This window comes from Mauremys reevesii, linkage group 1 (assembly GCF_016161935.1).
Source record: "Mauremys reevesii isolate NIE-2019 linkage group 1, ASM1616193v1, whole genome shotgun sequence".
NCBI lineage: Eukaryota > Metazoa > Chordata > Testudines > Geoemydidae > Mauremys > Mauremys reevesii.
Window position 1 is genome coordinate 346,293,607 of NC_052623.1, and position 26,412 is coordinate 346,320,018.

The 26,412-nt window shown below is 41.5% G+C and overlaps 1 protein-coding gene across 11 annotated transcripts in view; it reads left to right on the plus strand.

Annotated features, from left to right (window-relative positions):
- Window positions 1–26,412, plus strand: part of USP6NL (USP6 N-terminal like) — a 211,738-nt gene that overhangs the window by 26,627 nt on the left and 158,699 nt on the right. For 2 of the 11 annotated variants that reach the window (XM_039519454.1, XM_039519464.1), the window contains exon 1: window positions 7,491–7,690. The exons of 8 other annotated variants lie outside the window; for them this stretch is intronic. In XM_039519454.1, coding sequence (XP_039375388.1) covers window positions 7,618–7,690 — 73 coding nt within the window. In that variant the 5' untranslated portion in view covers window positions 7,491–7,617. Of the gene's footprint in view, window positions 1–2,921; window positions 2,964–7,490; window positions 7,691–26,412 lie in introns of those variants that run through there. One more of the 11 variants, XM_039519465.1, reaches the window with a different exon arrangement.

Consider the following 26,412-nt stretch of genomic DNA (forward strand, 5'->3'; position numbering starts at 1 on the left):
CCAACTCTAATGAGACTAATCAATTAAGATGAGCTATTATCAGCAGGAGAAAAAAAACTTTTGTAGTGATAATCAGGATGGCCCATTTCAAACAGTTGACAAGAAGGCGTCACTAACAGTAGGCGAAAAATTAGCATGGGGAAATAGTTTTTACTTTTGTGTAATGACCCATCCACTCCCAGTCTTTATTCTAGCCTAATGTAATGGTGTCCAATTTGCAAATTAATTCCAGTTCCGCAATTTCTCGTTGGAGTTTGTTTTTGAAGTTTTTTTGGTTGGAGAATTGCGACTTTTAGGTCTGTAATTGAGTGACCAGGGAGGTTGAAGTGTTCTCCAACTGGTTTTTGAACGTTATAATTCTTAATGTCTGATTTGTGTCCATTTATTCTTTTGCGTAGAGACTGTCCGATTTGGCCAATGTACATGGCAGAGGGGCATTGCTGGCACATGATGGCATATATCCCATTGCTGGATGTGCAGGTGAACGAGCCTCTGATAGTGTGGATGTGATTAGGTCCTATGATGGTGTCCCTTGAATAGATATGCGGACAGAGTTGGCAATGGGCTTTGTTGTTGGGTTCCTGAGTTGGTGTTTTTTTGTTGTGTGCTCTGTGGTTGCTGGTGAATACTCATTCATCCCTGGTCACTCAATTACAGACTTAAAAGATTAGTCTTGTTAGAGTTTGTATGGCAACACCCATTTTTTCATGTTCTCTGTGTATATACTATATCTTCCTACTGTATGAACTGGGTTTTAGCCCACAAAAGCTTATGCCCAAATAAATTTGTTAGTCTCTAAGGTGTCACAAGTACTCCGCATTCTTTTTGCTGATACAGACTAACATGGCTACCACTCTGAAACAAATCTTAAAGGCATTCTTTGGTACCATGTCATTTTATTTTTGATCATACTTACCTGCTTCTTTAGATATAATGGCAAGACACAAGCTTGATCCATCTGTTACTGATTTAAATGGCACAGGATTGGATCAGTGATTCTCAACCAGGGGTATGCGTACCCCTGGGGGTAAGCAGAGGTTTTCCAAGGGGTATATCAACTCATCTAGATGTTTGCCTAGTTTTACAACAGGTTACATAAAAAGCATCTAGCGAAGTCAGTACAAGCTAAAATTTCATACAGACAATGACTTGTTTATACTGCTCTGTATACTATACACTGAACGTAAGTACAATATTTTGTAATTATATGATACAAATGAGAAAGTAAGCACTTTTTTGGTAATAATGTGCTTTGACACTTTTGCATTTTTATGCCTGATTGTGCAAGTAGTTTTTAAGTGAGGTGAAATTGGGGGTATGCAAGACAAATTAGACTCCTGAAAAGGGGTACAGCAGTGTGGAGAGCCACTGCTCTAGGTTATCTGTAGTAGGTATATTCCCTCTATTGCTGTGTGTGGTATCTATCTGTCTCCATGTCCATTATGGTTGGTAGCTCTTTTTATATCTTTGGCTTTGTCAGGATGCTACTGCTGGTTAATTTTGAACATATTTGGACACCATGTTTTGAGTTCTTGTATATGTGGCAACAAAGCCATATGCAACTCCCACTTTAAGATCTGTATTATGTTGGTGGAGAAGTCTGCATAGATATATCTGCATGAATCTGTGTGCTGAAATTTGTTCGCAACAGAAAAATGTGGAATTCATTTTTACAGAGAATCTTCAGGTTTTTACATTTTGTGTGGAAAAAACAAACACATACAGTGGAACCCCAGTTATCCAATTTAATCAGGACAGGGGCCAGATCAGATAATCAGGAGAATGGGCAGGGTTCCTGCTGTCAGCTTAAAAATTATATATATATATAATATAAAATACCAGTAAAATGTGTTCAACTGACACCTATATATATTGTGGCTAGGGAAACTAAAGTTCAGCATTTCATTTTAACAGTGTAAAAAAAAATTCTCCAATAAAAAGATAAAAATCCACGTTTTTCATCTCTGAAAACTAAGATGCTTGCTCATCAGTGAGCTGCCTAGTAGAGTTAGAGTGCAGCTCAATTCCTATGAAGACTTGCTTTATTTAAAATTGGAAACAGAGTGGCTGTGATAAAATTGCATCTAGAAAATGTGTGGCATTTTATTGTTCCTTGTTTGCATTCCCTTAAGACTTTTTTTCTTTAGTAGCATGTACATCTTCCTCTCTTTAAATGAGGGACACAACAAACTCGTGCTTTTTTGGGTAGCTGTAATGCTGGCTGATGCTTGATGGCTTTTTAAAAACCTAGACAGAATGACATGAGCATTTAAAAACTTTCCAGACTAAATGTTGGAAGGAAAGATAGGGAGAAAACATTGCTGGGACTTAAGCTGACTTTGCAAGCATTTCTGACAGATTTCTGTTGAGCTATAGGTTTGAAGAATAGTTTCTTGGCTCCCTTTGTGCTGTAAATGTGTTGCCTCCTGGCAGTACATTTCATAAAAAGCTGTTTTCAAAGAACAGCTAATTGTAATTACGTTAATGGAGGCATTTTTGATCTTGAGTGATGAGAGCTGACTAATCAGAATGGAGATCATTCTTTCTGTTTGTGAAGGATTGTTAAGAGTTGATCATAGTGATCCATAAAATCCAACATCAGTTAACTTTCTGCATATAACTACTGGTTTCAGAACATTACTACCCCGCACTTTAATCTTCAAGCCTTCATTGTTACGTGGAAGTTGCTATATTCTATTTTAACAGGTGTATATTCGATAGTCAACTACCCTTGGCAGGTATTAGTGCTGATTTCTTACCACACCAAGTTCTATTGATTGCATTAGCACTAATTTACAATTGAGAATGATTCTTTGAACAGAATCTGTTTAATTTTAAATATTTGTATGTAGTGAAATCATGTAAGATGCACATAATTTCCCTTGTGTGTCAGTACTGAATCAGTCTTCTATAATTTTCAGAATTTCTGCAAGCTGTTCTTGGCCAGCTGTAGGTGAATCACTGTAGGTAAACATTTTTTATTTGTTTTAAGATTATATGTCCTGAAAAGCCACATCTATATTGAATACGTATTTCTAGGAAAACTATCAGTGGCAGATGATTTGAAGATGAAAAAACAAACTTAAACGATTGTTCTGTAACCATTCAAGAGTAAAAAGAGGTTGACTACTGGTTCGTTAATTTTTTTTGTGGAGGAGGGAGCGGGAGAAGGGCTGGAGGGGAGATCAGTAGGACTGACATGAAGCGCAGGGAAACCTGTCTGTTTCTTTAGAAGCAGGAGTTGTGCAACACTATTTTTTTTTTTTGGTGGGGGAAGTAGCAGCCAGTAAAACTGGTGTCTAATACTGCAACGTGTGAGTGAGTATTCCTAAGTTATTCATTAAATTGTTTATCATGAATAATAATGTGTCTTTGTTTCCAACTCATGCTGGTTTCTTCACTCTTTTTATGCTTTTGGCAAACAGGATGTTCAGATGAACCTGTTTAGATTCCCAAGACCACGTTAATACTTAGAATTCTTTACTTTCTATAGTAGAACTTTGCTAATGAGTAGGAAGGGGAAACACAATGCAGGTTATTGAATGCCAAAGGAGATCAGTGCAAGTGACCCCAGGCTCCCTGATCCTGAAGTCCTTGCTTCAACACTGGGAGCATGCAGCAACTATCTATGACAGGGATAGGCAACCTATGGCACGCGTGCCGCCTTCGGCACACGAGCTGATTTTCAGTAGCAGTCACACTGCCTGGGTCCTGGCCACCAGTCCAGGGGGATCTGCATTTTATTTAATTTTGAATGAAGCTTCTTAAACATTTAAAAAAACCTTATTTACGTTACATATAACAATAGTTTAGTTATATATTATAGACTTATAGAAAGAGACCTTCTAAAAACATTAAAATGTATTACTGGCACGTGAAACCTTAAATGAGATTGAATAAATGAAGACTCGGCACACAACTTCTGAAAGGCTGCCGACCCCTGATCTATGATTTCACTCCATGGCATGGCTCGTTGCCTCCTGGAGCATTGAGGCAGAGGCTCACTGAAGAACATGGGAATGGGATAGCAGTCTTTCTAAAGGCTTCCCTGCCTCCCCTCTTGTGTATCTTTTTACATTCCCTTTGTAGCCCCAGCAAAACTGCCAGACAACTAAGAGCTTGGTCATTCTGCATTTCTCCATCTTATTACCAACAGGCGGAAGAAACTGCTTCTGCTAGGAAGAGGAAACAGCATCACTCCTCATTTAGTAAAGTTGTATAACCCTTTCCTGGGTGTTACCCCAGAGGCATGGAAGGGTTTGGGGACATTCTCTAGCCTTTTGCCCTGATGGCACATGGAGAATATAACTCCCATGAAACTACCTCTAACACAACAGCCGTTATTGTTCTAAGCATGGAGTGAACGAAGCCTCTTCTTCACTTATTCTCTGAGTCACTTTTAGCAAGGTCACCATATTCTCCTTATTCAAACACTCCAAAAACTTGCTTTTGTGGAAGTGAGATAGTCCTCTTTAATTAAAAAGTTATTTTAACAGAATCCTCAAGATATGCCCATGCTTAACTGGGTAACAGTGTAGCCTTATGTTGGAACCCTGATTCTACCTCACTCCTTTTTCTTTATCCTTCCTTGTTATCCCATCTAAAACTTAGGTTGTAAGTTCTTTGGAGAAAATTCCTTTTTTCTTTTTCTATAAAGAGTCTTGACCTTATCTTTTGGGCAGTGTAAGAATAATTTATAGCATTCTGTTCTGTGAACAATAAACTTGGAAATAAACTTTTCATTGTGGCTTTGCAATGTAATCAATTGGGAAATATTGAGGTTCTAGCATACTGCACCTTTGAGAATTTGTCTACTTAAATAGTTTGTGCGATGATGATATCATGACTTTATAAAATAGAGAATGCATAATGGAATAGTGTGGCATAAAGGTATTATCAGCATGAGTTTGGGATGCTCACATTACAGACAAGTGATGAAGCTGCAAATGAGTTGTGCAGGTCATTGTGCTGCCTATCCTGGTGCTGGCAAAAGAGGGCTTTTCCTGCACTGGCATGTACCTAGATAATAGGGTTGCCAACTGTTTAATCACAGGGGGCAGGGTGGTGGGTGCAGGAGGGTTGGGGTGCGGTTTGGGGAAGGGGGTTGGATACAGGAGAGGTTTCGGGTTGCAGGGTCTGGTTGGGCGGTGCTTACCTCAGGTGGCTCCCGGAAGCAGTGGCATGTCAAGCAGAGGCTCCTAGGCTTACGGGCGGCCAGGAGGCTCTGCGTACCATGCCTGCCTGCAAGCACCACCCCTGCAGTTCCCATTGGCCACGGTTCCCCGTTCCCGGCCAATGGGAGGTGTGGAGTCAGCACTCAGGATGGGGGCAACACAGAGACCCCCTCTGGCCATGCCTCCTCCTAGGAGCCGCTGCTGTACATGCTGGCTGCTTCTGGGAGTGGTGCATAGCCAGGACAGGTAGGGAGCCTGCCTTAGCCCCGCTGCACCGCTGACTGGACTTTTAGCAGTCTAAAATTTCTCAGATTGGTTTCAGTAGCCTCTGGGAGATTGAGCCCAATTCCAGCAGACTCCCAGAGAAACTGGAAGGGTTGGCAACCCTTCTAGATAATCCCCCCCGCCCAGTTACCTGGGCGGTAATGAGTCAGTGTCCCCTTATTGACCTGGTTTGTTGTTGCAGTGGAAAGTAACTGCCTGGCTCTCTAGCCCTTAAAGGGGCACACACCTTTTCCAAAAAGCCAGACAACGGCCTCCTGTGAGGTGAGGTCAGTATAAACAAGTGCTAATAAAACCTCTGTACCATGCAGACAGACATGAATTCAATAGGTCGCTTAATTTAAATGAACTTTCTTAGTAATTAGTCTAGAATTGTATTTTTGCTTCCTGTTGGAATTATCATTTTAATTTCCTGCCTTACTATCCTATGTCCAACTGTACAGGCATCTTAGGGATAGAGAAATTACAACAAAGTTTTAAATTCCTTTAAATAGAACTAAAATGGCTTTTCTCTACACAGCAAAGTCATTGTTCTAAAGCCTGAAATCTTAGGGGATGTATCAAGGTGAGAAAGGGGAATTCCTGTTCTTTTAACCGCATAAAGCATTTTTTTCTTACAGGAATAAATTGCACAGTAGTGGTTTCTAAACTTCCTATTGATCCAGCACTTGATTATTCATGGTGTGAGGGGAAGAAAGTATTTAGTTGACAAGCTGTCTGACTGAAGTTCTTGTTTTTGCTTTGTTTAAACCAGGTCTGATGGCTGTTTGGAATGCTGTAATTTATGATGAGGATGGATTAGTGGGCAGAATGCAGATGAGTTGAACATGATAAATGTAGTTTCTCATGCATTTTGTGTCTCGCTGTGTGGAAAGTGGAAAGAGCTGACCTACCTCCCCCTCCAAAACTTGAGCCATGCAGTGTGTTCAGGAACAAAAGGTCTAAAGGCCAGAGCATTGGTCTTGCTGCGCCTTGGTTGTGCCCTGTGGTTTGTTTTAATGTTATGGTTTTCCTGGAATATGTAGTTGGCTTCCTAAACTGTTCTCTTTGTGTACTCCAGGCCACATGATTCTTCCTAGGATTCCAGTTTTTAAAAACGTTCACATAGAAAGAGCTGACTATCAATCATTTAAGTGCCTTTTATAAAAATGATTTTTCCCTTCACCTTTTGTTAGCTTTGTGGATTACTTTGACAGAAAAGATTTCTGAATGATCAGTGTACATTTTGCAAAACGGTATTAAAAATTAATCGGGCATTTGTTGCAATTCAGCTGTTAAAATTACCTGACAGAAGCAATGATAATACTTCAGTTGAAACTCTGTTCTCTGTGCCTCTGGTGGTGGAAAAAAAAGAATGTTTGAAATACGCCTAGGATTTCTAGTGTGCAGTGTAATGTATAAGAATTCTAGAGATATTGTATAATAATGTCAGAGAGGTAGGTAGGGGTGTGTGTGTGTGTGTGTATATATGTGTGTGTGTGTGTGTGTGTGTATATATATATATATATATATATATATATGAAGGGGGGTAGGGAAAGGAACCAAAGGGGTCTTTTTAGCAGGTGCTTGAGAATGTGCTTGATGGTTTTGGCATTGTTGGGAACCTGGAGTTTAGTAAGCTAGATTTTTAGTTTCATTAGTAGATCTGACGCACATTTCATTTGTCGTCTTTACTATATTTTCAGATTTCTTTGAACCAAGACTTTTCTTTACATGATTTTCATAAAAAATCATGCATTGAAATATGCTTTTTTGGATGGTGAGCCTGAGGGATTATGTTGCATCTGTCAACTTTGATTTCAAGGAATTTTAGCTTTTTTTCCCTTCAGTTAATTTTTTGGAGAAACATTTTCTTTAAACTTTATTACTTGAAAAGGTTCATGCTTACTTTAATATGTAACTAATTTAAAACGCCTTATGCTAATACAATCGGCAGTCCTTGAGGGACTGATTTTGTCTCCATATGCAGAAGCCACTTTAAATCCCTCTCCTCAGCCTGTATAGTTGTCATACAGAAATTTTTTTTCCTGAAAGGTAACAGAATTGCTCCTGCATCAGTTTTGTTTGAGCTCATTGAAGACAGACATGTAATGATCTGTAGTGATGAAACCTGTTGGAAATCTAGAGAAGCAGCTGGCGTCTTTGATCTTGCTAACTAGCAATGATTCAAGTGTTACAGATTGTGAAGGAGCTAGTATCGCCAGCAAGACGTAGAACAGATGCTGTGAAGAAAGGTAGGAGCAGCATTGAAATATTAATTCTTAACCCTTTAAGCAGTTTATCAATAAGGATTATCTCCCAGGTTGGTTCTAGTATAATTATTTGAAATGTATACCCAACCCTTATTATAAGGTTGTATATTGTTGCACTCTGACATTCATCTATTGTAGTTGGCTTTGAACTACATTAAACCTGTTATAATTATTTGCAACTGGCACTGTTCTAAAAAGAATCCTAATCAGATTTATTGTGCTAAAAATGGAGTTTCAGTATTTGTAACTACTACCTTTTCATAAGGACTATTTCCTTCTCTTTCTGTACTAGAAATATTTGCCTTGTGCACATAATCTGAAACTGTGAAAAGTCCTGTGTAATCTGATCAGAATAGCTTTTTTGAATTTAAGTATTTTAAATTAGAGTAAGAATAAAAAAAGACTTAATCAATACTGCTTGAAATGAGAGACAAAGTCCAATAATAGCCCATTTTAAACCCCTGAACAGCAACACAAATATGGAATATTTCTAACTTTAAAATCCTAAATGGCTGTTGAAAACAAATGTTGCTAAACATTACTTGAAACATTTTGTCACTGTTTAACAAAAACAAAATAATATCAATTAATTTTAATCTGTTCAGTATTTCAACTATTTTGCTGCTTTTCTTGGTTAAAATGATAGAATTCTTTGCAGAAAGTGGCACATTTCACCTGATTAGAAACTTATTAAAATATTGGAGTTTTTTTTATTAAATTGCCCATTTTTAGTTTTAATTTATTTCAGTTTACTTACATCTTTTTTAGAAGAATGTTTGATGACAAATGTGTTGTTTGAAAGGACCCTTAACAATGAAAACTGGGTTTTTAAAAAAATATTTTCTAGAAATTCACTTCCTGAGACTACTGCAGTGTTTTTCACAGTGTGTGTAATTTGCCTTAAGGCATTCACTATGTAAACATCTGTGTTTGATTTGTCTGCCTGTTTTGTGTGCATCCATCTCAAGTAGGCTCTGAGAGGCCAATGACCTGATTCTAAATCACTCATACCACCAGTATTAATCCAAAGTAACTCCAGAGAAGTCAGTGGAACAAAATCATTGTAAAACCTATGAGAGCGCAGGATTGGGCCACCCATTACCCAATGAGAGCAGGTACTGAATAAAGCTGAACTTCCTAAAATTATTTGCGTATCTTATTTGATTTTGTGGCAATTTGGCTAATTCATTCTGATCAGTGAAATTACACAATAGTTTCTTGGATGGACTCTTCAGTCACTTTGATTTATTTTTTATGCATGTCTAATTTATAATTAAAAAAAAAAGATTGAGGAGAGGAGATCCTAGTCTCCCTTTTGATCTCTGTGCTTAGCTTCCATTGATGACAGTGGAATTTATATACATGCATTGATGGGAAAATAGACTGGATTGTTTGATATGAGCATAGCTAGTTGATGAAGCAATTCATGGAGTAGTGTTTGATTTTACAGAAATAGTGGACTAACTGGGTTTAATCCCTCCCAGAAGCTCCCCCTCCCCCCCAAAAAACACTTGACTGTATAAATTTTTCACTTTGCATTGAAATCAAGATTTGTTTTGGTCTATGTCTGGAAAAAGCTGAGGGAATGCAAATTAATTTTCAGTTTTATAGTTTTGTTTTTCTAGCTCTTGTGTTAAATGGCTGAATCTGTTCTTCCTACTTCCTGGTCATCACATAGCCAAAGCTCACAGGCTGCTAGTAACCAACTAGGTTCTAGTTGTTACTTTTTAACTGCATTACCTATTTGTATAACACTATTTAAGGGTATTAAGTTTCTAATATTTGAATATTTAAAATATTTGAAGAAATCATCAAAAATGGGAAAATGCTAAGAGCTGGATACACAGCAGTGTGAATAAATATTCAGTTTTACATCACTTGAAGCTGTAATTGAATTCAACCTTGGACAGTTTGTGTGTGTGAAGGACTATATTCTATAGAATGAGTCATTCTTGTTAGTGTTTTCAGTAAATGGAAAAATAAATTGTGTAAAGGAAGAGTTGCTAGGAAGCCCAGTGTATTAGAATGTGTGGTGGATTTAGTGAGGTATGATAGATATGTGAAGCTTGTATAGATGTGTTTTCAAATCACTGTTAAATGGCAAAGGTCAGTGTGGCTCACAGGTATTCTTCTCCCATAAATAAAAAATGCTAGTTATGAACACAATGATTTGTTACAAAAAAAATCTTACAATTTTTAAATTTAAGATCACATTTCTCAAAATCTGAGACTAAATCCTGACAAAACTCTGCTAGTCCCACATCTGACACTAAGGGCAGGTCTACACTATGGGGGTAAGTTGCCCTAAGTTACACAACTCCAGCTACATGAATGACTTAGCTGGAGTCGACTTAGCTTAGGTCGACTTATTGCAGTGACTACAGTGTGCTGAGTTGACGGGAGAAACTCTGAGAGAACTGATGTTCAAAATGACAGAGTGGTCTTTGCCAGGTGAAGGCACAGCAGATTTCAGGTGAAAATATGTATCGTTTAAATATGCTTTAATTCAGGCACAGTGAGGGCGGAGGTGTTATAAAACTGGTATAATACATGTATTAATGAATTCACATATTGTATATAGTTCTTTTAAAAAGTTTATTACTTTCCCATTGAAATGTACAAGCCAATGACCTACAAATCAGTATTTTTAAAACTAACACTCTTTCTACCCCCTACTGCCCCCACTCAGTTTATTTCCAGGCTGAGATCTGGAATGGCAAATATTAGCCAGGAGCACACTTTTACAGCCATAGCTTCTAGACTTGAAAACGGGTTTATAGTAAAGCCAGTAGCAGATCTGTGTATTATTTCCTGGAGGACTCCAGAAAGCCTGCTAAAAGAAAACTTTTATTACCCATACTTAGAATTTCATTGGTTGCACTGTGGATTTAACAGGCTAGCTGAACAATTTGCCAAAGCAGTCCATTCTAACTGCACACCATAAAGAGTCTTGAGCTTGTTTTCAGCCTAAAGTGATCCAGGCAACCAATCAAATTGGATTTAGTTTAGTAGATCTCATGATAATGTGATTGAAGAAATGGACTAACCAGTATAGCTCCAAATCCAGCAAATACTTACACATATGAGTAAAAATATTTGCATACATAATTTTTTTGCAGGGCAGGAACCATAGCTGTGTTTTGTATTTAATATTAGCTATTGCTGAATAATAGTTATTCATTGTCCACTTAGCTAGTCGTCAGAACAGTATGTACAGTGGATTGTAAAAAATGTAGTGCCGATAAACACTACATAATGACCAATAATTTCCATTTGTTTTATACATTTTAAAAAAAAATTCTGTATTTGATTTTTGGACTGCTGTCAGATTAAATCCAACCCAAACTAGGTGTTGTAAAATAACAAACATCATATAATAGAAGTGTTTTCATGACGCACAGAAATTCCAGTGGAAAGGTTATTTAACCATTCCTTTTGCATTACTGCCATCCCCAAACCCTTATGTTAATGGAAGGCCAATTAATATTTTCAGTATCTGGATGAGACGATACAAGTGAAATTCTAGTTAATTTTCACTGTTCAAACTCTGAGATATATGAAATGTAATATTTGTTAAAACTTTCAGTTTTAAAAATCTTAGGGCTTTTTCTTACCTATATTACAGAAATTGTTAAAAAATTGTAATTATTAAAGGGCTGATCTGAAGCCATAGAAGTTAATCTGGTTCCATTGATTTTAATGGGCTCTTGGTCAGTGCCTTTAAGATCAGAGACACCCTAGACAAAAATCTCTCAAGAATTATTCTAATTCAAAGCTAGACATTCCTCAACAATTAAATCACCATCCTAAAAGGTGTGTTATGCTTATTTCTATCAGTGATTCCAGCTATGTTGAATGGAGAGGGAGTCTGGCCCCTGGCATTTACCTGTTCTCAAAATATATTCACTATTGGTTTAGGCCTTCTGAAATTGATTTCTGGATTTTCTTCGCATGGTTTTATTGACATTCTTGCAGGACTCATTTTCTTGGTGGCTGCAGCTTCAAATGCTTTTATATTAATACTTTGTTTGATTGGGGCAGAACTTACTTAGAATTTAGAGGATGTGATGAGCAGCCTGCATGGCTTAGGCTCAGGGTACGTCTACACTACGGGATTATTCCGAATTTACATAAACCGGTTTAACAAAACAGATTGTATAAAATCGAGTGTGCGCGGCCACACTAAACACATTAAATCGGTGGTGTGCGTCCACGGTCCGAGGCTAGCGTCGATTTCTGGAGCATTGCACTGTGGGTAGCTATTCCGTAGCTATCCCATAGTTCCCGCAGCCCCCCCCCCCTTTGAATTTCCGGGTTGAGATCCCAGTGCCTGATGCGGCAAAAATCATTGTCGCGGGTGGTTCTGGGTAAATGTCGTCAGTCACTCCTTCCGCTGGGAAAGCAACGGCAGACAAGCATTTCATGCCTTTTTTTCCCTGGATTGCCCTGGAAGATGCCATAGCATGGCAATCATGGAGCCTGTTTCGCCTTTTGTGACTGTCACCGTATGTGTACTAGATGCCGCTCACAGAGGCGATTCAGCAGTGGCACACAGCTGCATGCTTTTGCTTTTGCATGATAGCAGAGATGGTTATCAGCCATATTGTACCATCTACCATACCATAAATTGGTAATAAGATGGGCATGGCTACCAGTCCTTTGCACTGTTCCATTTGCTGCTGTCATAAGTGCCCCTGGCTGCTCATAGCCAGGGGCTTAAAGTAAAATTGGGAATGACTCCCTGAGTCAATCCCTCCTTTTTGGTATCTAAAAATAGAATCAGTCCTGCCTAGAATATGGGCAAGTGTACTAGAGAACCACTGTATCAGAGAACCAGAGAGCACAGCTGCTCTGTGTCAGATCCTGCATAGATTATGAGCTGTATGCTATTCACAGGGGGTGCTCCTGCAACAACCCCACCTGTTCATTCCATTCTTCCCAGCCTTCCTGGGCTACCATAGCATTGTCCCCACTTGTGTGATGAAGTAATAAAGAATGCAGGAATACTTGTTAGTGAGAAATGAGTGGAAGGCAGCCTCCAGTTGCTATGATAGTCCACATAGGACATTAAGGAGTGTGGAGGAGAGGAGCCCAGCATCCTGCTGCTAGTCCAGGGGCAATTGAATCTTTTCTTTACACATGAAGGGTGGGGCTGATGAAGCTCAGCCCCCTGTTGCTATGATGATGATGGTTATCAGCCATATTGTACCATCTACCAGGAAAATTAGGGCCAGGCGCCTTGATCGACCTAACCGATGCTAGTACGCATGGTTACCAGGCCGTTTGCACTGCCCCAGGTGCCACTAGGCTGATGATGACAATGGGTATCAGTCTTATTGTACCATCAGTCACCCATGGCGGGGGGGGAGCAAGGATGTTGGTGTTGAGTGCTGCACCATCGCGTCTATCTGCAGCATTCAGTAAAGATAGGGTGACATGTAAAAGAGTCAAGACAGGATTGTTTTCCCTTTCACTTCTGGGGTGGGTGGGGTGTGTAAATTGCCTAGCTATGCCCTGACCCACCGCGGACACTGTTTTTGACCCTAGAAGCATTTGGAGCTCAGCCAAGAATGCAAATGCTTTTCAGAGACTGCAGGAACTGTGGGATAGCTTGAGTCCTCCAGTCCATGAGCGTCCATTTGATTCTTTGGCTTTCCGTTACGCTTGCCACGCAGCAGTGCGCTGAGTCCCTGCTATGGCGTCTGTCTGGAGATATTTAAAAAATGATTTTGAATTTCGTCTTCTGTAATGGAGCACTGATAGAACAGATTTGCCTGCCCTTACAGCGATCACGTCCGCATCGTCCATGCTGGAGCTCTTTTTTTATTTTGATTTTGGACTGCATCGCCACCCGTGCTGATCGGAGCTCCACGCTGGGCAAACAGGAAATATTCAAAAGTTCGCGGGGCTTTTCCTGTCTACCTGACCACTGCATCCGAGTTCAGATTGCAGTCCAGAGCGGTCACTGGTGCACTGTGGGATAGCTCCCGGAGGCCAATGCCGTCGATCAGCGTCCACACTAACCCTAATCCGATATGTTAATACCGATACTAGCGTTACTCCTCTCGTTAGGGAGGAGTACAGAAACCGGTTTAAAGAGCCATTAAAATCGATATAAGGTGCCTCCTAGTGTGGACGGTTGTGGCGTTAAATCGGTTTTACGCTCCTAAAACCGGTTTAAACGCCTAGTGTAGACCAGGCTTTAGAAGCACTGGCATAGATACAGCCATTTAGGAGGCCTGTGTTACAATATCTATTGTTGTATACCTATTCTATAAGAATATCTCGTGTTGATAAGCATACGCTTATTTTCCCCAGAATTCAGTAGTTTGGGTGTGATGAACAGGTGCTGTTAGATAAGAATTTTTTGTTTTGGCTGGTGTGTTCATTAATGTATCTTTTACTCCTGGAGTTAGGGGTTAAGTTATGTCAAAATAAAAAAATCATTTTAGCTCTTTTGTTCCTTATCACAGAACAGCCGTACAAAATTGTACATTTGGCAGATATGTCATCTTAGTGTTAGAATAGCAAGGATATTGGGATGAAACACTGAAATACTTTGGTAGATCAGAAATCCCAGCTAATTAAAACCTTGACTTTTAGAATTACAGAGGTGCGTAACATACCAAGGTAATAGATGCCTTAATACCTAAGAGAAAATTGTTTCTGCTTCTGGTGGATTATAGTGGGGAACAATAGATATGGTTGCTGTCCATTTAGCAGCACTGGATCATAACTTCAGGATAATGCTCTTTAGATCAAAATCTACTGTGTATCAGTAGGCAGAGGACTATACCAAAGGCAATGAATTCATGGTTGTGTATGGGAAAGCCCACGAATATTTTCCATTCTGAGGTTAGGGGATTTCCAAAAGCTTGCACCTACAACAATGGGATATCTGTTGGGGAGAATAACCTGTTTTGATTTGTCAGTATATAGGTGATACATTCAGGCAGTAGCTTCAAAAGTTATGCACAAATAGTATAGGGCCTGGGCTGTGCTTTTCGGTGTTAGCCTGGATGATCAGTGAGGGAGGAAACTGACAGCATTTTTTGGTTTGTTCCCTTTTAACAGGGATTTCAGGGTTAACTCTTTCCCTTCTTATAAGGGAATCCCTTCATAGTTAAAGTGGAAGAAACTCTTAAGATAGGCTTTTGCAGAAATGGACTATTTAAAAAAAAACCTTGATATTACTCTTGCTTTTTGTACTGCTGCTTTTCTTGAGAAAATGTCACTTTCCTCCTTTCCCTCCCACGTCTCAGAAATTTTGTTGTTGTTGTCTTCGATTTTTATGCTATCTTATATTTGGATGAGACCTTAAAACCTGAGGTTGAGTCTGGTCTGCACTGATATTAATGATTTCATGACACTGTTAAGGTAGGGATTTTCTCTATTGCCTTAAACAAATTCCACCCCCCTCTTCCCAAGGAACCTTATGCAAGAAGTGGCTGCCTGTCTATACTACAGATTGAATCATGTTGTAATTGGGTCCCCTGATATGGTTGTACTTGTACTGCATACATGCCTTTAGCGTAATATGTAGTTCAAGACGTTGGGGGGGGTTTCACCCCAGACTGATGTGATATCACACAGATAATTAAACAATATGCTTATTAGAGAACAAATGACTTATAATGAGTGTTCTAACTTATTAAGGGAACTTTTATCTAAAATGTTCAGTTTTACTCCAAGTAATGTTAGTTTTTGCTGCCATTCAGTATCTTTGACTTTCAACACTGCTATCTTGTACAGAATGTAAATGTGCTATTCCTACTGCATTCCTTATCCAGATAAGTTATTGCCCTTTAAAATTGGATGGCTTATACATATCTTTCTTTCTCACTTGTCAGACATCAGATGACGTGATTAGGAAAGGTTTCAATACTGCTTAGCAATTTCTAGTCATTAATGATTATTACCTTTGCATGTGTTGTTTTTTTTTTAATTATTATTATATGGTATGGTGATACTATCAACAAAATGCTTGGATGTTATGTCAAGGGATCTATCTTCGGCTTACCAAAATTAGTTAAGATATTTTGAGTTTGATTCAGTTTTAATGGAACTTTAGAAAAGTGAGGTAATGTGAATTTGTATGCAGTAATGCTGGTCAACTACAGTTTACTCCTGGGGGAATTCTGTGCCAAAAAATTAAAAGTTCTGTGCACAACATTTTAAAACTGCAAAATTCTGCATATTTTATTTGTCAAAATAACACCATATAATCATGCCAGTTTCAATTATTTTGGTAATTTATTTCAAAATACCTGTCAGCAAGTATGTCTGTAAGAGTACAAACAACAAAAAAAGATTGAGGAAAAACTCTTTGACAAATAGATTCCGTACTAGGCATATTAATACAGAACTTTGAGTAATAATTCATTTAAACTACAATACAGAAGCATATTTCCCACACCTCTCAGAAGCAGTGCAGAGGCTTGCGGGAGTCGGGGGTAACAAGCTGAGGGAGAGGGAAGTAATTGCTGAGAAGGAGCCTTGGAGTGAACCTGGCAGGCTGTTGGGTGTGGGTGGGAGACGTATGGAGACATGTTTTTTTTTAGCAGGGGAGGAGGGATTGTTAGGGAGTTGGGAAGCCCCCATGCAGACCCCGGCTGACCCCTAGCCTCTTCCATTCAGTCAGGCACATCTGCCCCTGGCCCCATGTGTCCCTTCACTCCCCCATCCCCATGCGGCCCTCCACCCCCACTCAGCCACCCCCTGTCCCATGGCCCTTCACCCTTCTCTCTTATCCCCATGTGTCTCTTCACCCCTACTCAGCCATCCGCCATTACCATGTGCCCCTGCACCCTGTCTCCCATTCAGCCCCTGGCTCAATGCTGTCAACCCACTAGCCCCGGTGCCCCCACCGCAGTCTGCGCCCGCCACTAGCCCCTCTGAGCAACAGTCTGTGACCCACCAGCAGCCCTGTGTGGCCTGCTCTGTTCCCCACCCGTATCCTGTGCCTCCTCGCCTGGCCCCAGGGGCAGAACGCTGTGAGGAACGCAGCCATTGCCCCCCTCCCTATCTGTGGCCGGCTGCTCTCTGTTCTGGTGCCACAGCAGCTCTTGGTGGGCAAAGGGTGTGATTGAAGTGCCTCTTTGGCAGAATCTATTTTCTGCAGGGGTGGCGGGTGGGGAATCTGCAGGGACAGGAATTCTGCACAGTGGCACAGAATTCCCCCAGGAGTAAGATTTATGGTCTGAGAGAGAGGGTTGGTTGGTTTTATGTTTGCCCCTTGTGTGTTGTCAGCTAACTTCATTACATTAAAATGTACGTCTAGCCAATGAAAGCAAAAAAAATTCAGAGAAAAAGAAATAACTGTTGTGTGTGAATTTGAGGTCAATGAAGAAAGCAAATAAACTGGCTTGAGATAGGCATAGCACATGAAGTTGCTCCCTGGGCTTCCTATCACAGCTTGGCACTCAAATGTGTAAAAAAATGTAAATGAGTGTCTAAATAAACACAAGAACTTGAGAATTTAATTTAAATCGTTGCTTCTGCAAACACAATAAAATCTTAATTTTTCTCACTGTCTCTGAGATCATCTTGTTCTCTTCCTCTCTATTTACTGGACCTCTTTTATTCTTTATTGTAATTGCTGTGATCTTTGGTAGAGAGAGAGGCATAACCTAGGCACCAGCCAACCCTTTTGGTATGAAAAGTGTGTGTGTGATGATATGCTCTTACACTGGAGAATGTGATTTTTGGTCCTGACATTGGAGAAGAATTTTCATAGTGCTATGTGACTTAAGCAGATTTTGCAGGAGCAAACTTTAGTGTAGCGTGGATTTCCATTAGCCCTGTGTGACACAGAGGCCCATTTGTGGTTTACTACTCTGCATCAGCAACTCTAGTCAGGCCCGACATATTCACTGCACCTCATACACTTGTCATGGTATAAAAGGTGACACGTAACATATAGTTTGAAATCTAATACCTCAGTGGTCATTAATATTCTTGCATTACAAGGTTTGTATTAAGAGTTATGGATAAGATTCATTAATGTTACTGTGAAATGTTTAACAACTCTGTATATGAAATGATGGATACTCTCTGATTCTAAGTCCTGGAGACTGTGAGCGGGCAAAGGAGACAAAACAGGTTTCTTTTCTATATAAAGGGGAAAGGCAATATTGTGGCAGACACCCTGTCCAGGAAAGAGGGCTCTGACCTGCTGTCTCAGGTCAGCCAGTGGCTAACCCTTCTGCAGCGAAAGAGGGAGAGAGGTGTGACCATAAGAGCATCTTAGTGCAAGAGGGCAAGGGGCTCACTGGTATCAAATAATGAGTTTCAGCTGGCCTGACCAATTCAGTGTACCCCAACTCACTAGGGTTATAATCTGTATCTAAAAGGTGTCCTGTAATGTCATTGGAAAGCCATTAACTCACGAATCATTAATATTCTTGCATGATCCATGTACAGGGTATATATTGGATTATGGATATATGCTGGAATTAGGACTAAAGTGTGTTTGGGGAGTTGGTAGACGGGTCTGTTCTAGACAAAGGAATGTGTTTGCTTCTCTGACCAGCCCCAGGGTTAGGGAGAGACAGTGAAGTTTTGTTTACAAAGCTATCAAGCTATAAGTGGGGGAGGAGACAGCATGATGAAGCTTATGACACGCTGGTGATATCCTCCTGGAATGTGTGTATTAACACTATATGAGGAATTATGAATATTTGCTGATATTATGCTTTACAGTCTGTGACCTAACAAAGGGAGAAATAGACATCATTCTTCCTGTTGGGGGAAAGCCTATCTACCGGACTCCAATAAAATTAAGCAAGGTGCGACCAAAACCAATGGAAGCCCCTTTTACATTCAAATCAGCAGGGGAATGAGAAGACCAGAGTATGGAAAGAACAGTATGAGGTCATCCTCCCTCATGAAACAAGATAATTCAACTTTGAAAGATATAAGCAAAGACAGAATTTTTGGTATCCACTGGTAGATGGACACAAAGGAACAGAGTTCTTGCAAGCTGACAAAGCGGGTCCTTCAACCAAGGGGGAGATGAAGTCTCTGGAAACAGAATAAGATGAAAAACCTGCTTAGGCAAAGATCTTTCACCTAGGAAGACAAGGGAAACTAGCCGCTTGTTCTTTGTGGAAGATCCTTACTGAGAGAGAGTGAACTATGGCTGGAAAGAAGAAGGACTGGTGAGATATTTACCTTGAACAAAGACCACAAGACTTAGTCACTAAAAATGTGTTTTGTTTTTACTTGTAACTCTATCTTCATTCTGTATACTTGAACTCACTAATTCCTATGTATATTTTGTTAATAAAATTGTTTTATTTTTCCTATAAACCAGCTCAGTTCTGTGTTTTGAAGGGAAGGGTGTATTTACCACAGTAAAGTTAAGCTGTAATGTGCTTTTGTCTCTTTAAAGGAGCAACAAACATTATTTCTCTGAGTGGTCCAGGTGAGGGCTGGGCACTTCAGGGCACGTGGTTTTGGGAAAATCTGGGAAAGGAGTGTGTTGGGGGTTACCTTGCTGGTTGTAAACAAGGCTGGTGGAAGCCAGAGTGGGGTTTTGGGGCTGTAGACAGGTGGCTGGGGTGAGAGCTGCTGACCCAGGGCTGTCTACTACACAGAGCCTACGGGTGTTACCAGTATGTTGGTATGCTGGCTATGATAGTCCCAGGTGGGGAGTTACAGCAGCAAACCATTTGAGGCACTCAGGGCTACAGGTCAGGTGCTGACACCCCCCCTCACTGGTCCTGGAATGCACCCTGGATGCCATGACTGCCGCCTGTTCGTGGGCATTTTAAACAAAGAGAACTCTGAATTCCAGCCTGATGATAGATGTGTGTCTCATGTGTCTTTCTTTTTCTCTCTATTTAAGATTGTAAGATGTTTAGATCAAGGATGCCATGTACTATATGGTGCTGAGTGCATTCTTGTTTTAAACAAATAATTGTATAAATTTTTAGGATATAAGCTTTTGAGTGTCTTATGTTTGTACAGCTCCTAGCATATTGTGGTACTAACAGAAATAAATACATGGAGGCCATCAGAGTCACATCTGCCTCTCTGTCTGCATGCCCTGCACATTTACCCATGGCACTAGAACTGGAGCAGGAGTCACAATATTTTCTGCCTTTTCATATTTGATCTGTTGGAAAAACAGAAGTTTGCCTACTGTTGTGATGCTGGCACTAGTCATTAATACCACAGTACTTTTACCACTTCAGCTGGCTGGCTAGATCCCTGCAATAGGCAAACTTCCATTGTTTTTATATAGGCTTCTTTTGTTTATCTTTTTGTTTCTTAGAAAAGAAAATAGTTATCAAAATTGAAAATCCCTATTAAAAATCTTTCCATATCAGGTATTGAATTGACTGATTCTTTAACACAGTGAAGCTAAATAGTCTCCATATCCACCCATCTTTATCCACACCTTCTAAAATGCTGGGAGTGCTGGCCTCCAACCGAGAGCTTGTTTGGCCAAGACAGGCATCTCCTTCACAGTCTGCCATAGCAGAGGGAACCTGGCAGTCTGTTACAAAGACCAGCCAAAAACAAGGTGGTTTTAGTAAGTACCCTGTTTTTTAAGGAGATTCTTGAAAGAGAAGAGGCAAGACAATTTGTGCATGGGAAATTAGTGACTTTTCAAATGCTTACTCCATATTTTGTCTTTTGAAGCCTGAGGCTGTGGGTTGACTCATCATGTAGTTTCTGGTCTTTAGAGATATTACATCTTGATGTGAATTTTGCAACATGGGTACATGTCTACTTTTGGTATAAAGAAATGTCTAGGCAGAGAGCTGTAAATTTGACTGCATGTCATTGGACATTAGCCCAGTATTTTAGAATTTGTGGCAAAGCAAATTATTTTACTAACTTAATGTAGTTGTACTTTCAGATGAACATTTCATTGATACTTATATTTGGGGGATATGGTGAGGATTCTGCAGCTTTTTATGATAGCAAAGATTATTTTGGCACGTTCACAGGCTTTTTCTTTTGGATCCTCTGTTACATTTACAATAAATTATACAATAATATCTTTCTTTTATTAGACAATTAAAAGACCCTCTTTTCCCTAAAGATAAACTTGCAATGTTAATATGATGCATATGCTTAAAGCAGTTAGAGCTGACCTAATTTTTAAATTATTGCTTTTTTTGTAAGCCTTGAGCAATTTTATACTCTCATGCTTATCAAGTTTGGAATTAATATGTTAAATATGAATATTAGCCTCTAGGTTTAGCAGTTGTGAAATGTACACAGAATTTTTTATCCACTAACTGCTGTGGCGGGTGAGGCTTTGTGTTTGTGCTAAAATACAGTGTGTGAGAATAAAGAGTAAAAACAGAAAATAACTGGTGTGTGGAAAATAATCTGGTGCAAAAACAAATGCCATTAAGTGGATTATTTGGTGAATTGGAACCTGGTAAATCTTCAAAACTGAGGTGGTCTCAGCCAGACAGCCACAACAACAAATGTTTATATTAGTCTGTTGGCTCATAATGTCTTGGCCTCTTTCCTGAGTTCACACAGCTTCCAGGATAGTTTGTCTAGCTTTCTCCAATGTGTCTTGTCTTTAGATGCTCTCATGTGCCTGTACCTCTTTATGGTTTATAGGCAACCTAACATCCAGATACCTTGAACTGAGTAATAGCTTCCACTCTGCTAGACCAGAGGTTCTCAAACTCGAGGGTGGGGAGAGTGCGGAATGTATTCTGGGGGTGCCTGAGACACTTTAGGAAAAAAACAACTTTACTGCACACATTCAGAGCTGGGCAGCCGGAGAGCTGGCCGGGTGCCCAGCTCTGATGGCAGAGCTGCCACCAGAGCAGCGGAGAAGTAAGGGTGGCATGGTATAGCATTGACATAAACTACTACAGACACAAGAAAGGGGGCGTGATCAAATACGTATGAGAACCACTGTACTAGACAGTAGTTTCCACTGTTAACTGGTTATGTCATAGCAAATCTAAATACTACACTCCCAGTGGAAGATATTTCTCTTCCCAGCTGGCTACAATAGTTCCATTGTAAGAATTAGAAAACCATTATAGATCAACAAACGTGTGTTTCAGTAAGTAGTCTCATTGGAAGCCCAAGCAATCTGCCTCTTCCAAAAATTACAAATCAGTGTTAGTAGTTAAGCCACCCAGAAAAATGTTAATTCAAACAGAATCTGAAGTTCAAACAACAGAAAACCTAATTAATGTCAGTTAATTTAATTCTTGGTGGGAATGGGAAAATAAGTAAACAAATGTGCTAATCAGAAGCTAGCAAAAAGCAGTCTCTAACTTCACCCATGTTACCAGTATCCTAAGCTTCTTTGAACCTTCATTATGGGGGAAAGTGCACAGACACCACTCAGAGCTGTGGTGGATGGCCTTCTGTCTATAGACAGAGAAACTTCATCCATACTTATCCTGCTAAAATTCCTTTGATACTGTTTGTTCATCCAGCTTGGTCTGGTGACTAAGAACTCAAACAGGTTATTCCCGGAGTACTCTGTCCCCAGCAGGCGCGGGTCCCCGGCTTCTCTCTGGCTTAAGCCGCAGCCCTGCGCCTGCCAGGGACCGAGAACACCGGCGCCCGCAGTCTGCAGCCCCGGAGAAGCCGGAGAGAAGCTGCAGCCCCGCGCCTGCCAGGGACCGAGAACACAGGCGCCCACAGCCTGCAGCCTCGGAGTTCTCTGTCCCCGGCAGGTGCGGGGCCGCGGCTTCTGTCTCCTGCTGGGCACTAGGCGGGCGCACATAAATGCCCCCGCGGGCACCACGTTGGGGACCACTAGTGTAGGGAAAAAGTGAGAACTGCCAAAAGCCAAGCAGAGTTGGACCTTGCAAAGGAAATTAAAATCAATAGTAAAAGGGATCTATAGCCATATAAATAAAACGAGAACAAAGATGAAGTGGGACCGCTAAGCACTGAGGGGAAGTGGAGATTAAACATAATCTAGATGTGGTCCAACACCTAAATGAATACTTAGCCTCAGTTTTTAATAAGAGTAATGAGGAGCATAGGGGCAATGGCTAATGGGTAGCTAATGGGAACGAGACTATGGAAGTAGAAATTACCACGTCTGAGGTAGAAGTCAAACTCAGGCAGCTTAATGGGACTGAATTTGGGGGTCTAGATAATCTCATTCCAAGAATACTGAAGGAACTGGCACATGAAATTGCAAAACCAATAGCAAGGCTTTTTAACAAATCTGTAATCTCGGAGGTACGGTTGCTAACTTTCTACTTGCACAAAACCGAACAACCCTGTCCCGCTCGCTCCATCCCCCTCTCCATCCATTGCTCGCTCTCCCCCACCCTCACTCACTTTCACCAGGCTGGTGTGGGAGGGGGGTCAGGACTCCGGCTGGGGGTGTGGGCTCTGTGATGGGGTTGGGGGAGCAGGAAGGGGTTCTGGGCTGGGGGTGTGGGTTGGGGATGAGGGGTTTGAGGTGAAGGAGGGGGCTCTGGGCTGGGGCATGGGTTTGGGTGTGGGGGCTGAGAGCTCTGGGGTAGGGCCGGGGATGAGGGGTTTGCAGTGCAGAATGGGGTAGGGAGTTGGGGTGTGGGTGGGGTGCGGGCTCTGGGAGGGAGTTTGGGTGTGGGAGGGGACTCTGAGCTGGGATGCGGGAAGGAGTTCGGGGTCCCAGTGGCGCTTACCACAGCTCCCAGGTCCCTGCAGCCCCCAGGTGCATGGGCGGCCAGGGAGGCTCTGTGTACTGCCCTCATGCCCGCAGGCGCTGCCCCCGCAGCTCCCATTGGTCTTGGTTCCTGGCCTGTGGGAGCTGCAGAGCTGGCCCTCGGGGCGGGGGCAGCGTATGGAACTTCTCTGGCGACCCAGGAGTCTAGGGGCTGCAGGGACCTGACGGCTGCTTCTGAGAGCTGCACAGAGCTAGGGCAGGCCAGGAGACTGCCTTAGCCGTGGGCCCCTGCTGTGCTGCCAACCGGACTTTTAACGGCCCGGTTGGCGGTGCAGACCGGAGCCATGAGGGTCCCTTTTCAACCGGATGTTCTGGTTGAAAACCGGATGCCTGGCAACCCTACTCAGGGTATGTGTGTGTCATAACCTATGATTGGAGAACTGTTAATATAGTACCTATTTTTAAGAAGGTGGGTGGTGGGGAAGTGATCCAGGAAACTACAGGCCTATTAGTTTGACTTCAGTTGTACGCAAGGTCTTGGAATAAATTTTGAAAGAGAAAGTAAAGGACATATTGGTAAATGGTAATTGGCATAAAATACAACATAGTTTTACAAAAGGTAAATCATGCCAGACCAACCGTATCTCCTTCTTTGAGAAGATAACTGATTTTTTTTAAGACAAAGGAAATGCAGTAGATCTAATCTACCTGTATTTCAGTAAGGCATTTGATACAGTTCCACATGGGAAATTATTAGTTAAATTGGAGACAATGAGAGTTAACATGAGAATTGAAAGGTGGATGAGGAACTGGTTAAAGGGGAAACTACAATGGGTCACGCTGAAAAGTGAACTCTCAGGCTGGAGGGAGGTTACTAGTGGAGTTCCCCAGGGATCAGTCTTGGGACCTGTCTTGTTTAAAAAAAAATTGATGACCCTGGTACAAAAAGTGGAAGTGTGCTAATACAGTTTGTGGATGACACAAAGTTGGGAGGTATTGCCAGTATGGAGGAGGACCGGAATATCATACAAGGTCTGGACAACCTTGAAATCTGGAGTAATAGAAATTGAATGAAATGTAATAGTGTAAAGTGCAAAGTCACACATTTAGGGACCAACAACAAGAATTTTTGCTATGAACTGGGGGTTTATCAGTTGGAAGTGACAGAGGAGGAGGAAGACCTGGGTGTATTGATTGATCACACGACTGTGACTGCTAGTAGCAAATATTCCCAATGGCTGGGAATGTTCTAGGATGCTAGAAGGAAAGTGCTTTGAGTTACTATAGAGAGTTCTTTCCCAGCTGTGTGTCTGGTGGGTCTTGCCAAAGTGCTCAGGATCTAACTGACTGTCATATTTGGGGTTGGGAAAGAACTTCCCCCTGGGTCAGATTGGTAGAGACCCTGGAGGCTTTTTGCCTTCCTCTGCAGCTTGGAACACTGGTCAAGTGCAAGTTTAAACTAGTGTAAATTGTGGATTCTCTGTAACTTGAAGTGTTTAAATCATGATTTGAGCATTTCCATAACTCAGCTAGAGACTGTGTCTATTACAGGAGTGGATGGGCAAGTTTCTGTGGCCTGCAATGTGCAGGAATTCAGACTAGATGATATGATGGTCCCTACTGGCCTTAAAGTCTGAGTCTAAATACTCCTGGTCTTACTTCCACTGGTTTGCAAATGTGGTCAGGAATACCTAGATATGGCTTGAGTTCTCTTGTACAGAGGGAACTTGTGATATGTAACTGTTCCTCCTCCACCAGTGATCTCATCTATGGAGTTCCACAGGATTCAGATTGAGGACCATTATGAGATACTATACCTGCTCCCTGCATCAGATCATTCTTTTAAATACATCAGTTTTTTCATGTGGGGATTGATGGTTGTGTATTCATAGTAGAGTAAAAGCTTTTTTATCTGGCATATTGGGGGAATTGGGGGTGCCGGTAAGTGAAAAATGCTGGTTAACTAAGAGGGAGGGAGTTTGGGTGCAGGGTTGGAGGTTGGGCAGGGTCTGGGGGTTGGGGCATGGGAGGAAGCTCAGGGCAGAGGGTTGGGGCATGGGAGGGGTTTCGGGATGCCGGATCCGTGGGGTGACCTGTCCCTGCTGCTCCTAAGTGGAGGCGTGGCAAGTGGCTCTGCACGCTGCCCCCAGCACGCCCTGAGCATTGGCTCCATGGCTCCTATTGGCTGGGAACTGCGGCCAATGGGAGCTGCGGTGGTGGCACCTGCGGGCAGAGCTGTCTGCCACGCTTCTGCCTAGGAGCAGCAGAGACAGGTCACTGCTTGCAGGGGAGCTGCCCGAGGTAAGCGGCCTCCAGATCCCAAACCCCGAACCCCCTCCTGCGCCCCAGCCCCACACCCTCTCCTACACTCTGAACCCCTTGTGGCCGTTCCTCCGCCTAGGAGTAATAGGGACATGTCGCTCCTTCCAGGGAGCCACGCAGAGCCGGGAAGGGAGCCTGCCAACCCCATGCCAACTGGACTATAAATCAGACTTTCTCTGAAGATTAGAAATGCTGGTTTATAGAGATTTCCGGTTGGTACGGGGTCAGATAACACAGCTTTTACTGTACTAATTAATCTAAGTTCCACTGCTTCTTTCATATCCAGCATAGACAAAGATTCTCCACTCTATGGACTAATAGTCTGTAAAACTTCACTAAAACAAAGCTGTATTTGTACTAAAGGTGAGGGAGATGGGAGCTGAAATCCTTTCATTACCTTTTGTGTACATTCTTAGATGAAATCAGTGCTTAATATATATTATGCAGTAATTCACTGGTTCTCAAACTTTTGTACTGGTCACCCCTTTCACATAGCAAGCTTCTCAGTGTGACCCCCTCCCCCCATAAATTAAAAACACGTTTTTATATATTTAACACCATTATAAATACTGGAGGCAGAGTGGAGGCTGGGGTGGAGGCTGACCGCTTGCGACCCCTCCTCCCCCCCTCTAATAACCTTGCGACCCCCTGAAGAGTTCTGATCCCCAGTTTGACGACCCCTGGTCTACGTGTATTTACTCTCTATCTCCAGCTGCAAGGTTATTTTCTACATATTTTAAGGAGCTGGTGCTCAGATATTATAGTGGTGGATGGCAGT